The 14,299-nt window shown below is 35.8% G+C and overlaps 1 protein-coding gene across 8 annotated transcripts in view; it reads left to right on the top strand.

Annotated features, from left to right (window-relative positions):
• LOC136037290 (uncharacterized) overlaps positions 1 to 14,299 on the top strand; it is a 75,631-nt gene that overhangs the window by 47,873 nt on the left and 13,459 nt on the right. For all 8 annotated transcript variants that reach the window (XM_065719930.1, XM_065719927.1, XM_065719926.1 and 5 more), the window contains exon 5: positions 7,745 to 7,852. In XM_065719930.1, coding sequence (XP_065576002.1) covers positions 7,745 to 7,852 — 108 coding nt within the window. The remainder of the gene's footprint in view (positions 1 to 7,744; positions 7,853 to 14,299) is intronic.

Genomic DNA, 14,299 nt, shown 5'->3' with positions numbered 1-14,299 from the left:
ATTGAGTATAGCGGGAGAATCACCACTCAGATTTGTATTGAAATTACAAAAAAAAACTAGTTTTTTTTTAACTGAAAGTAAGGAGCGACATTAAAACTTAAAACGAACAGAAATTACTCCGTATATGAAATGTGTTGTCCCCTCCGCAATCCCTCGCTCTTTACGCTAAAGCTTTTAATTGTTTTAAAAAGCAGAATTGTGGCAAAGAGTCAAACTTTCAAGGCAAAAGAGTCAAAGCAAGAGGATCAGGGCTCATATCGAGCTCTGATATCATAAACCCTATATCAAATAGGGCGAGGGGGAGAGGGTTTCAAGTCTTAAGAAAGTTGAGTTTTCCTTGTCTTAAGAAAGCCCTATCTAAAATAGGGTGAGGGGAAGGGGTTTCAAGTTTTAAGACAAGTCAAGTTTTCCTTCAGTTTAGTAGGGCCTATAACTACTTCCACCCATGGCTTGCCCAAAGCCTAGAAATAACCCTTTTCCAAAATAAGTCATACTGAAGCCAACCTTCAACCAAATATTCCATCCCCAGAAAAAAATTACTTTGTATGGCGCTTGGTATTTACCAAGTGACATACAGTGATCGCAAATTCTGTAGGTCTGTCAGTCCCAGTCTTGCTAGTTTAGGCACTTTCAGATAAGCTAGGACGATAAAATTTGGCAGGTGTATCAGGGACCAGACCAGATTAAATTTAAAATAGTTGTTTCCCCAATTCGACCATCTGGGGGGGAGTGGGAGGACGATTAATTTGGAAAAATTAGATCGGATCTTAATTGAATTTGATTTTTAGAAGGATATCATGTCTTAGAGCTCTGACTTTAAATTCCGACCGGATCAGGTGGCATTGGAGGGGGAAACCTAAAATCTTGGAAAATGCTTAGAGTGGAGGGATCGGGATGAAATCTAGTGGAAAAAATAAGCACAAGTCCTAGATACGTGATTGACATAAACAGAACGAATTCACTCTCTTTTGGGGAGTTGGGGGGAGGGTTAATTCTGAAAAATTAGAAAAAATGAGGTCCTTTTAACTTACGAAAGGGTGATCGGATCTTGAATTTAATCGGATGAAATTTCATATTAGAAGGACCTCGTAACTTAGATCTCATGTTTTAGACCCCGGCCGGATCCAGTGTCATTGGGGGGATTTGGGGGGGGGGGCCGGAAATCTTGGAAAACGCTTAGAGTGGATTGATCAGGATGAAACTTGGTGGGAAGAATAAGCACAAGTCTAGATACGTGATGGACATAACCGAAATGCATTTGCTCTCTTTGGGGAAGTTGGAGGGGGTGTTAATTCGGAAAAATTACAAAAATTGAGGTATTTCTAACTTAAGAGCGGGTGACCGTTCGTGAGGTATTTTTGAATTTGATATTAAGAAGGAACTCATGTCTCAGATCTCTTATTTTAAACCCCGACCAGTTCTGGTAACATTGGGGGAGAAGTGGAGGGGGAAACCGGAAATCTTGTAAAATGCTTAGAGTGGAGAGATCGGGATGAAACTTGGTGGGTAGAATAAGCAAATGTCGTAGATACGTGATTGATGAAACCGGACTGGATCCACCCTCTTTGGGGTAGTTAGGGGGCTCCTGTGCTTTGGCGAGTTCGGTACTTCTGGACGTGCTAGGACAATGAAAATTGGTAGGCGTGTCAGGGACCTGCATAAATTGACTTGATAAAGTTGATTTCCCCGATTCAACTGTCTGGGGGTGGGGGCTGAAGGGAGAGGAAAAATTAGAAAAATGAGGTATTTTTAACTTGCGAGTGGGTGATCGGGTCATAATGAATTTTGTTATTTAAAAGGACCTTGTGTCTCAGAGCTCTTATTTTAAATACCGACCAGCATTAAGCCTCTGATTTCTCTTTTAAATTAATCTATTGATTCTTATAATTTTGCTAGAGCTCATGCCATATGAGCTCTTGGCTCTTCCGACCTCGTCACAGGTGCCATATGAGCTCTTAGCTCTTGTTTTATTCCTTTTTTCTCAGAAGATTTTCGACTTAGTCTCATGGTTTTTTCCACTTCATGGTGTAAAAACTGCTGCTAGAAATAAATAGGTTGCAACTTCTTCCATATTGTCTTCTAGTGTATTTAAATGTGTGCTTGCATCGTGCCTGCGTCCCTTTAAAATTTCTGTTTCTTACGGTAATATTGGTTTGTCTTCTGTTGCATATGCAGACGACGTTCTTCTTGTTGCCCGGACTCGCCGTGGATTGCTTTCCAATTCTACAATATTAACCAATGAACTATCTAAGATTGGACTGTCAGTTAATGCGTCTAAATGCGAGTTTATTTGTTTTAATAGCCCTTATGTGATCGCTCCATTCGTTGCTGGGACTGCAATTCTGCCATGTTCTTCTTTAGTTCGTTGGCTTGGTCTCTGTTTCGGTCCAACACTTTCCACTACCTTTTCATCCCTTGTGAATCAAGCCGTGAAAAACCTACGCATCGCTTACGGAAAAATATCCCCAAACAAAAGCCGTTACGACCGCAACGGTTTGTGCATGATTTACAACGCTTATTGCGCCCCTGTGCTGTTGTTTTTATCAGGCATGGCTCCTCTGTTTCGTAAGAAAAATCTCCTTACTCTACGTGCGGCTTATTTCAGATATTGCAGTCCTCCTCCGGCTTCCTAGATGGCACCAAAACAGAAAAATAATTGCTCGATTTGGTTTAATAGACATGCCTTCTTGGATTCGGTCTTCCAGTGATGATTTATGTTAAAAGACTCTCTACTTTATTCACATTTACGACCCTTTGCAGCGTTTTTTCCATGTTGATACTGGTTAATTAGTCCATGTTGTCTTTTGTTAGTTTGAATTTCTGTCTTGCTGTTTATCGTTTTTGTTTTTGTTTATTTATACTACTTTGTGTTTTTTTTATACTTTTACGGATAATAATGTTTATTCATTGATTCATTCTGCAGTTTGACGAGCCGTATGAAATGCGTCTGAATCAGCGGGCTTGCTGCAGGCCCGTGATTTTATAGTATATGTTTGTAGGGAGTTTTACCGACCATCTGAATTGACTACACAGCATGTGGCTTGCTTGAGTGAAACCAGCCAAAGGATATAGATGCCATACATTTTCATAGCGTGTCTGAAATTTAACTTGAAAACTTGAGGCAGTTTCCTTGTAAAGGTGCCGAGGGCGAGATATGTCATAAATTGATTTTTGATTATTGAGCTTTGATTTCTCTTATTAAAAAAGTCTGCAACTGACTCACTTGGCTCCTTACTTTTAAATTTGAGTTTTTTTGTTGCTAAGGTTTTTACTTATTGAATCAGAGAATGAACTGCTTTATTATCTTTTATTTGTTTTAAAGCCAATCCAAAGTTTATTTTTCCATTTTCAATATTTTTTCCACCATTCCGACATGTTTCAGAATAACCGTGTATTTTTTCAAACGTGCCAGATTTGACTGAACACTAATCGCCAGAAGTTCAACTCTATGTGCACTGTATTAATCCTGTCATGTGATCTGTCTGATCCAATCAGAAGTTTTTTTTTACTGCACTTAATTGTTTTGATAGTCTTTTTCTTTCAAGCTGTTGTGTTGAAAATTGGTTCTGATTGTTTTTTGGACTTCGTTGTGTGTCTACCAGCCAAACAAGGGAAAAAATATTTTCAATATTTTTTTTATCATTCCCACATGTTTCAGAATAACCGTGTATTTTTTCAAACGTGCCAGATTTGACTGAACACTAATCACCAGAAGTTCAACTCTACGTACACTGTGTTAATCCTGTGATGTGATATGTCTGATCCAATCAAGATTTTTTTGACTGCACATAATCGTTTTGATTTGTCTTTTCCTTTTAAGCCACTGTGTTGAAAATTGGTTAAGATTATTTTCTTGGACTTCATTGGGTGTGTACCAGCCGAACAAGGCAAACGGTTAAAAACGATAAAATGGATCGTTTAATCTATAAAATATATATATATATATATATATATATATATATATATATATATATATATATATATATATATATATATATATATATATATATATATATATATATATATATATATATATATATATGTATATATATATATATATATATATATATATATATATATATATATATATATATATATATATATATATATATATATATATATATATTAAAGTGGCGAAACCCTATATAGGCCAGTGTATTCTCCTGATGAGCCCTTGTGTTGGGTTGTTGCCTCTGAATTATTTGTCTTTATTATTTTTTCTATTGTTTGGTAAATGACGACTTATACTTATTGACGACATGACTGCCTGTCCATGGATTATTCTTTATGGTTGATTGTGTATTTTTATACTGTTTGACCTATGTGATTGTATGGATGAGTAGGGTTAAGGCCTCATTCAAGTGCTGGTCTATATTAATCACTAATTTGGGAAAACAGTCTTCCTTTTCTCCTTCTGTCTCTCTTTTTTTTCTTTTTTTTTGTGTTTGTGCTGTTGCATTGGTGATTTCTCTTTTCATGATATATATATATATATATATATACTTGAAGTAATACTTAAGTACAATTTCTGCAAATACTTGATATTTGTTAGTTAAGTAAGAATTTGGAAAGTATTTATTACTTGATATTTAAGTAAAAAAACAATGAGTACTTAATACTTGATACTTGAGTAAAAATTTGGAGTACTTGTTGCAGCACTGGCGAGTAGGGATGTTTTAATATTGAAATGGACCCTATGAGGCGTCTTTCTCCCTCCCTCAGTGCAAAACAATCATAGAACACCATTATAGATGTTTAAAGCCCTTATATGCAAATGTTAGGAGTTTCATTGGTTTATTTCGACTTCTTATATGTATGGAGAATGGGTGCTATGCTTAACTGATTTTGTCCTACTTGCATTTGCTGATCAAGTGACCCTTGATAAGTAAATTCATCTAATTTTATTGGTTTAATTCAACTCCCTATATGTATGGAGAATGGGTGCTATGCTTAACTGATTTTGTCCTACTTGCATTTGCTGATCAAGTGACCCTTGATAAGTAAATTCATCTAATTTTATTGGTTTAATTCAACTCCCTATATGTTGAAATAACGATTTTCTTTGGCTGTTGGAGAAATAGATTAAAAATAAGACATATTAGCCGTTTTTGAGGAACTATTTTTTCGGTGCTGAAGAATAACCGTGTAGATTTATTCGAAGCACATCTCTCAGAAATTGGCTTTCTCCCGTTTTTTCTATAAATCTTTGAATTTCCATATTTCCTATTGTGGAATTTTTGGAACTATAAACCTCAAAATAAGAAGAATTTATTCCTTATAGAAGGAGGGCTTTCTCTTCCTCATCCCCACCTTCGTCTCATGGTTTCAGAAAATTCGTTGGATGCTCATTCGATGAGAAGTTGAGGGTTCTAGTTCTTTTTTTTAGAAGTCAAAAGTGATTGGAAACCAACCATCCGCGGGGAGGGGGGAGAGTAAACGCCAAGACCGTGGCACCAATTAAAGAAACTTTGGGAGGTGTGACAAATTTTTTTTTTCAAAACCTAGGAGGGTTTAGACGAATTCCTCCCCTCCCCCATTTGGCACCACTGACTATGGGGTTACATATTTAGCTTTAGCTAGTTTCTCACATTAAGTGTGGGATAAAATGGATCATAGTTAGTCCCTGTGAAGTATCACTTTTAAATTATTTACATTCAAAATGTTTTCAACGGCCTATTTTTAAGCGTCATTCGCTTTTGTTGAATTAGTTACTTTGTGGGCGAATCTCAGATGGCAATAGGTATATTTCTTGCTAAAAATCACCGGTGTTGGCAAACTTTTTACAGCTAGTAAAAGATCTATTTAATGGTCTATATTTAATCGTATGTATTCTATAACGTATATTGAATGATCTATATCACCTGTAAGTAAAGGATCTATTGAAAGATTTATATATAACCATATAAAAACACTAACACTTATCATATTTTATGTAATATATATTGTAATAATAATAATCCTACCATAGTAATAGCAATAGAATTTTATTTCACAGATTTATACCATATGCAAAAAAAAATATATCTGTAACGTTTCAATTGGTGGCAAATAGTGGACACGAGTCAATTACACTGCAGCCTTCGCCCCATTTACTTTACGATCTATGTGACATCCCAAATATACATAGACAGTAGCTCCATGCCTGTGGCGACAGACGTATATAAATATTGGTTATATTTAACTTAGAGTAAAACTTTGCTCCAAATACTCGTTTAATTTCATTTACTGTTATTCATTAATTCAAATTGTAATTCATTTAGTTAAATTCATCTAATTTCATTGGTTTATTTCAACTTCCTATATGTATGGAGAATGGGCCCTATGCTTAATTGATTTTGTCCTACTTGCATTTGTTGATCAGGTGACCCTTGATAAGTATATTCATCTAATTTCATTGGTTTATTTCAACTTCCAATATGTATGGAGAATGGGTGCTATGTTTGACTGATTTTGTCCTACTTGCATTTGTTGCTCAGGTGACCCTTGATAAGTAAATTCATCTAATTTCATTGGTTTATTTCAACTTCCTATGTGTATGGAGAATGGGTGCTATGTTTAACTGATTTTGTCCTACTTGCATTTGTTGATCAGGTGACCCTTGATAAGTAAATTCATCTAATTTCATTGGTTTATTTCAACTTCCTATGTGTATGGAGAATGGGTGCTATGTTTAACTGATTTTGTCCTACTTGCATTTGTTGCTCAGGTGACCCTTGATAAGTAAATTCATCTAATTTCATTGGTTTATTTCAACTTCCTATGTGTATGGAGAATGGGTGCTATGTTTAACTGATTTTGTCCTACTTGCATTTGTTGATCAGGTGACCCTTGATAAGTAAATTCATCTAATTTCATTGGTTTATTTCAACTTCCTATGTGTATGGAGAATGGGTGCTATGTTTAACTGATTTTGTCCTACTTGCATTTGTTGATCAGGTGACCCTTGATAAGTAAATTCATCTAATTTCATTGGTTTATTTCAACTTCCATGTGTATGGAGAATGGGTTCTATGCTTAACTGATTTTGTCCTACTTGCATTTGCTCATCAGTGTATCCTTGATAAGTAAATTCATCTAATTTCATTGGTTTATTTCAACTTCCTATGTGTATGGAGAATGGGTTCTATGCTTAACTGATTTTGTCCTACTTGCATTTGCTCATCAGTGTATCCTTGATAAGTAAATTCATCTAATTTTATTGGTTTAGTTCAATTTCCTATATGTATGGAGAATGGATACTATGCTTAACTGATTTTGTCTTGCTTGCATTGGCTGGTCAGATAAGTGACCCTTGAGGAGATTTATTAATTCTCTTCTGCACAATCAGAGATATAATAATATAAGTAAGATATATATATTGCCATAGGTTTGATAAGTATATGGTCTGAAAGCCTTGAAATATTTTTATTATTACTGCTCTTTCATTTCGTTTCGTTATTGAGATGTAAAAAAACGAAAAATGTTAGCATTTTGTCACGCTGGAGTATGCCTGGAAATGAAATATTTTTGCTGACTATCTCTATTTTCTAGAGAATCTCGAGATGTTAAAAGACAGAGAATCTGGGGAGTGCAAAAGATAGTCGTATGAAGAAAAGCTTCGTTGGAAAAAATAATATATTGCCTAAAAGGATTTTGGCTCATTAGAAATTTAAAAAAACACTAAAATTTTTAATTGTAACATTTTTTGTCAAGCTGGAGCGTGTCCGGAAATGACATATTTTTGTTGACTATTTTTATTTTCTAGAGAATCAGGAGATGTCAAATTTGAGTACAAAAGACAGTTGTATGAAGAAAAGCTTCGCTGGAAAAAATTCAACAAAGAAGTGAAGGAACAGTTTAAGGCGGGAGTTGAGTACGTTCCATTGCAAATTTTCTATATTTTATAGCAAAACCTTACTTACTTCACTTGTGCTTATAGCGGGACCAGGTGGTTTTTTTTTCTCACATCACCTGGTCTCTGAAATTCAAATGTTTTGTAGGGATTTGCTTAACCATAAGCTCCCCAAATTAAAACCACCTGAGCTTGCAGACTCCCACCTCAAATATTGGTGATACAAGGGTTCGAACCTCCATCTCAAAGGACATGGGTTGTAAGTCCAGCATGCCATAACTTCGGCTAGGATGACTCGGCTAATAATACCCCAGGAAGTTGAAAGGAATTTGTTTGTGTTATTTTAGGTTTTCTAGCCGTTATTGGCATTAAACTACTACCTGCGCCCAGAGATTATGGTGTCTGTAGATTATGGCTATTAGGCACAAATTATTATAGGCAATAGACTACTACTAGCACCTTAGAGATTCTGGTGTTTATGGATTATAGTTATTAGGTATGACCATTGTACTACTACTAACAACTAACTGCAGGACCAAGCCGCCTGAGGCCAGCACCACCACACTCCTCTTCCACCCCAATCTATTCAATAGCCTCCATCTATAAACCCTCCTAAAAAGTTTCTATTTTCCTTAAATTATTCGTAACGACATCCTCCCAACCCATTCGGGGACGAATTGCTTTTCGTTTGGCCCTAGACGGTTGGCCTACAAGGACTATCTTAGGTAATCTGTCATCTTTCATCCGCAGAATTTGTCCTAATAATCTCAACCTTTCTCTTATTATAGCCCTAGAAAATGGGATTGAAGCACATTTTCCGTATAGCTTACGGTTTGAGATGCGATCAGTCAATCGGGTACCCAAAACAATCCTCAGGCAATTTATCTGGAAAACCTTTAGTAAATTCTTCTCCGTTTTAACGAGCGCCCATGCTTCAGAACTATACATGACCACTGTCATTACTGTAGCTTCCAATATTCTAATATTGGTTTGCAGATTTATCTTGCCATTCTTCCAAATTTTTTTCAACTGTGTAAAACCCCATGGGCCTTGGCTATTGTACTTTTAATATCTTCACTGTAGCCACCGTACAAATAATAGTGAAGCTGTCCACTTGATCGATCTTCTCATTACCCAATATCACCTCTTCAGCTTCACCTGTCCCTAGTTTTAGTAACTTAGTCTTCTTAACATTAATTTTCAAACTTAGTCTTGCTCGCTGAACTCATAAAACCTTTAAAAATTCATTCATTTCGCTAACATTATCATCTAAGATGCTTATATCATCATATCTAGGTCTAGGAGAGTTTTACTTTCCCAATTGGTTCAATTTTTTTCCATTGCCTTTGCTTATCTTCTTTGGATAAAGTCCAACAAAATTATCCATATAAACAGGTATGGGACCCAACCCTGCTTAACTCCTGGTTCAATACGAAACCTGCTACTAGCCTCATTTCCTACCTTAACCGTAGCAATGTTATTTCGTACATAGTGCTAGGAGCCGACCGATGTGGATTTTGGGGGTCCGATACCGATACATTGGCATCGCGATACCGATACAATTTCCCAATATAATCCCCTCCGGCAATAAAACTTTACCTAAAGTTTAAATCTTGCATTCTCTGCCCGTATTCATTCTCGCATGTTTCTCCCATTACACAACAAAGAACAGCCTCACTAATTCACTGCGGATTCTAAATAACGCAAAAAAAAATTATTTAGAATAGATTCAGTAAAACAATTAAACCAAACAAAGTTCTAGTTTGGACAGTAAAATATATTTTAAGCCGGTTTAGTTACATCAATACAAACACATTAAAATTCAATTGAAAGAACTATAAAATATTTATTGAAATTGATTATTCGAAACCCAATTTTCAATAGCGGGAACTGGTATTTCAGTCATTCACATATTAATATGAAAACTTTACTTTACATTTATATGGTACGGACTCTTACTAAGAAATCCATGCTAGGATAGCATGGCTATATGGCTATAGCAAGATACATGGATGCAGTTAGGGTTTTAAGTTTGGAGGAGGGAATTCGAGGATGTGTCAAAACATTCGTCCATTATGCTGACGAATTCAAACACATAAGCTAAATATCTAAGGTAAATAAGCAAATTTTCGATGGTGTTGGTAGGCAGTGCGGACACCATGGAACTCCCCTTTCTCCCCACATTACAATAGCCCTCCCCCCTCTTAGCAGCGCCCCAGACTGGATATTACGGTTTTAATCGATTGAATCTTGGATCTTTATCTTACGAAAGTTAGCATTCATTAAATAGAAATATATGGTTTATTGTATGCTTTTTAGTTGTTTTGGTGGAAGTTTTACGTTCTGAAACTCACCATACATTTCGAACATTGCTGTACCAGATGTGAATTGACAACAACAAATAAACTTTAACTTCATTTGTTTTACCTCTGCTGCTCTCTCCGCCGTGGCTCCGTCCCAAGGACTGGATAAGCCAAAATTACATGACGACATCGGGCGCCATCTACTGCATAATTTGCGCATAAAAAAAAATCGGCCAATACCATATATTTTTTCCAGTATCTAATAATGACACTGACCCCCATATCAACCAGATAATATTGGTTGGGTCCTACGTAGCACTAAACACTTTAATGTACTTACCAGGCTTAACATACAAGAATAAGACCTTTGCTAAAGCTCTTTTATCAGCTGAATCAGACGTTTGCTCGTAATATATAAAACTGAGGACTAAAGGGGTTTGATGACTCATGCATTTCTCAGTTATTAATCTAAGAGTAAAAATTTAGTCGAAGAATCCTCTCCCCATCCTAAAATCACACTGTTCTTCTCTTAAAACTTTGTATACAGCATATCTAAGTCTAAAAAGTATCATCATACTAAGTAAAATGCTCCCTACAGAAACCAAGTTAACGCACTCTTATCACCTTTCTTTTAGAGGGGCTTAATTAGAGTTTTCCTAAAATTGCTAGGTACTTTCTCTTTTTCAAAAATCATATTCATCATCTTCAGTAACTTATCTCTAACTTCATAACCACCATATTTAAAAAAACTCATTTACCCCACCACCAGCACCTGGAGCTTTATTATTTTCTAATTCTTTTAGCACTGACATTAATTCTTCCTCACAAAATAGATATCCCTCCACATCCAAAATGTCAAAAAAAATTCATTCTTTTCTATATGTTTTTCCTGGAACTATGTTACGGTTTAGCACACCCTCAAAATGTTGTCCCCATCTCTCTTTGACTCTTTTCTTATCACTAATTGTTGTCTCGTTCCTATCTTTAATTTGGACAAGTCCAGATTGACAATTCCCTCTCAATTTATTAAGATGACAGTACAATATTTTAGTATTATGCTGCCTGGCTGCATATTCCAGATCTTCAGCAACTTCACACCTCACAACTTCACATATTTAAATACTATCTCAACTTTCTTTACATTCCTCTTATTTTCATATTATTTATCACTGAAATAATTCTTGTACAAGCTCCTCCTCGTCTCTATTAAGCATGAGCATTTTCGCTAATATTGGAGCAACTTCACAAATTGTTTTTCTAAAATTATTCCAACTATCTTCCACTTTGTCAAATATCAAACTCTCAAGTTTAGCATTCAACTGTTCCCAGAAAGTTTCTCTCAAATTCTCATCCTGCAGTCTACCAACATCATGACTTCTCGAGAGGTACCTAACCTTTCGAAATTTCGGCTTTAAATTAACACTAGACACTTCTAGATGCTGATCTTTACTTTTAACATCAATAACAGCACTCCTATGTACCCTTTTATCTTGTACCGATCCTTCCAGTCTTCGGTTTACAATAACCTAATCAATAGAATTAGCTGTCTTAGAATCATGTGAATAGCATGTTACATTATGGGCCATTTATGACAAATGTTATAACTAGATTGTTATACCTTCAAAGTCACAGCAGTCTGCAATTATTACTGTTCTTTCTTTTCCTACACCAAGTACACCTAGGATAGGATACCATCTATCCCTATTTTTACCGATCTGGGCATTAAAATCTCTTAATGCAAATACCATATTTCCAAAAATCGTTTGAGTTCTCCATGGGCATAGTTCTACTGGGGCATAGACTACTATGGGTAGTACCCTGCATTTTTATAGAGTGAGCAACTAGCATACTATTATTAATACCTTGCCAACGTAAACAAGACTTAGTAGCTTCCTTATTCATCATGAGTCCTACTCACTCCCCATGCACCGCATCATTCCTCCCTGAGTAAATAAATTCTATATCACCTAATTTCAAGCATCCTATCCCTGTGATATGTTTCTGAAGCTCCTTACGAGTCCAGTTCAAACCATCTGCTTTTGTCAACCGAAGTCTCAATGTTTTTTTAACGTTGTAATATTTCGAGTTGCAATTTTCATATTCTTTAAATCATCGAAATAATTATGACCTCAGGAAAAGCAATGGTCCCAGAACCAATGCAGAACGGCGACTAACACATCCTCTCAAGTTTGATATAGCAAAGATAGCTAGAACGTAAGAAAGATTAATTTCAGCTAAAATTTTTAGCTGTGAATAGCCCCGACAGACTTGAGATAGCATGACAAAGTAGCCATCCTGTGGTTGCATAGCAAGAGGCATAAGAGTGAATTAGGGTTCAATTTATTGAAATTTAATTTGATCATTTAATTGTAATAAACTTAATTCCAATCAATTTAAAAGTATCCTATGGAAAAATATTTATCAGTTTTGAAGTAAGTCTAGGTTACTATATATTTTGATCTAATGGGATTAGCTTAGTACTTAAATGTTGGGTTTTAATTTCATGGAAATATAAGAAATCGAGTGTATTGAAACTAAGGTTTATATAATTTTCCAAATTTTGTTTTAATCTCAATAATATTCCTTGTTCTTCAAATATTTTTCCTTTTATTGTAACGAGATTTATGAAACTGCCAACACCTTATCAGATGTCAATTTTAGGAAAGATATGCCCCATGGCTTGTCAATTTAGCTGCTCGAAGATTGCAAAATCTATGCATCTATGCATATATATTTTTACCTGTTATTTCTCGTGTTCTAGAAAAGTGTATTAACACCAGAATATATGATCATTTGGAACTGCATAAACTGTTATATCCAATTCAATTTGGTTTCAGGAAGGGGAGAACTACAGATATAGTATATAACTACAGGTATATAACTTCGGCAATTAATGGAGCTCTTGATAATCAGCTTAGAGCAGCTGGTTTGTCTCTGGATTTTATTAAGGCATTTGACACTGTTGACCACTAAATACTATTGCGAAAGTGTGAATTTTATGGACTAATAGCGGCTACTTTGCCTTGTGATTACCACCAAAATAGAGAGCAGAACGTTCACATTAATGGATTTTCTTCAAGTAAAGGTCTTGTTAAATGTGGTTTCCCCCAGGGCTCTGTATTAGGTCCTACTCTTTTTTTGATTTTTATTAATGATCTTCCAAATGCTGCTGCAACTACTTATAGAATTAGGGATCTAGTCGATCTTGCACCTTCTGTGTCCAGGATCACTACACCCTTATTTGCTCATGATGTGACATTGATGTGTGGTGCTTCAACTGAACAACAACTTACCTCTACAGTTAATGCAGCAAGAACTGTGCCATATCTTTGGTTGAAGGTAAACCGGCTTGACCTACATATAAATAAGTCAAATTTTGTTATCTTTTCACGGTCTCCAAATTATTATTCTTGGATTACGGAAGTAGCTTCACCGAAGGGAATTGTTAAGAAGTCAAGTTCTGTTCAGTACCTTGGGATTATTATTGACGGAAATTTATTGTTTAAGTACCATGTAAAAGCTATAAGTAAAATATTATCACGGAAGTTAGGGATTATCCGTAAATCAAAACACTTCTTTCCTTCATATGTTTTACGGTTATTATTTTTCTCTGAAACATCCGTATAATTTGTTCGGTGCTTCTAGACGTGCTAGGACAATGAAAATTGGTCGGCGTGTCAGGGACCTGCACAAATTGACTTGATAAGAGTCGTTTCCCCGATTCGACCATCTGGGGGGCTGGAGGGACAGGAAAAATCGAAAAAATGAGGTATTTTTAACTTACGAATGGGTGATCGGATCTTGATGATATTTGATATTTAGAAAGACCTCGTGTCTCAGAGCTCTTATTTTAAATCCCGACCGTATCCGGTGATATTGGGGGAGTTGGAATGGGAAACGGGAAATCTTGGAGAACGCTTAGAGCGGAGAGATCGGGATGAAACTTGGTGAGAAGAATAAGCACAAGTCCTAGATACATGATTGACATAACTGGACTGAATCCGGTATCTTTGGGGGAGCTGGGGGTGTTAATTCGGAAAAAGTAGAAAAATTGAGGTATTTTTAACTTAAGAACGGGTGACCGGATGTTAATGAAATTTGATAATCAGGAGGAACTCATGTCTCAGAGCTTTTATTTTAAATCCTGACCAGATCTGGTGACCTG

This window comes from Artemia franciscana, chromosome 16 (genome assembly GCF_032884065.1).
Source record: "Artemia franciscana chromosome 16, ASM3288406v1, whole genome shotgun sequence".
Taxonomy (NCBI): domain Eukaryota; kingdom Metazoa; phylum Arthropoda; class Branchiopoda; order Anostraca; family Artemiidae; genus Artemia; species Artemia franciscana.
This window is presented reverse-complemented; position numbering and strand designations above follow the sequence as displayed.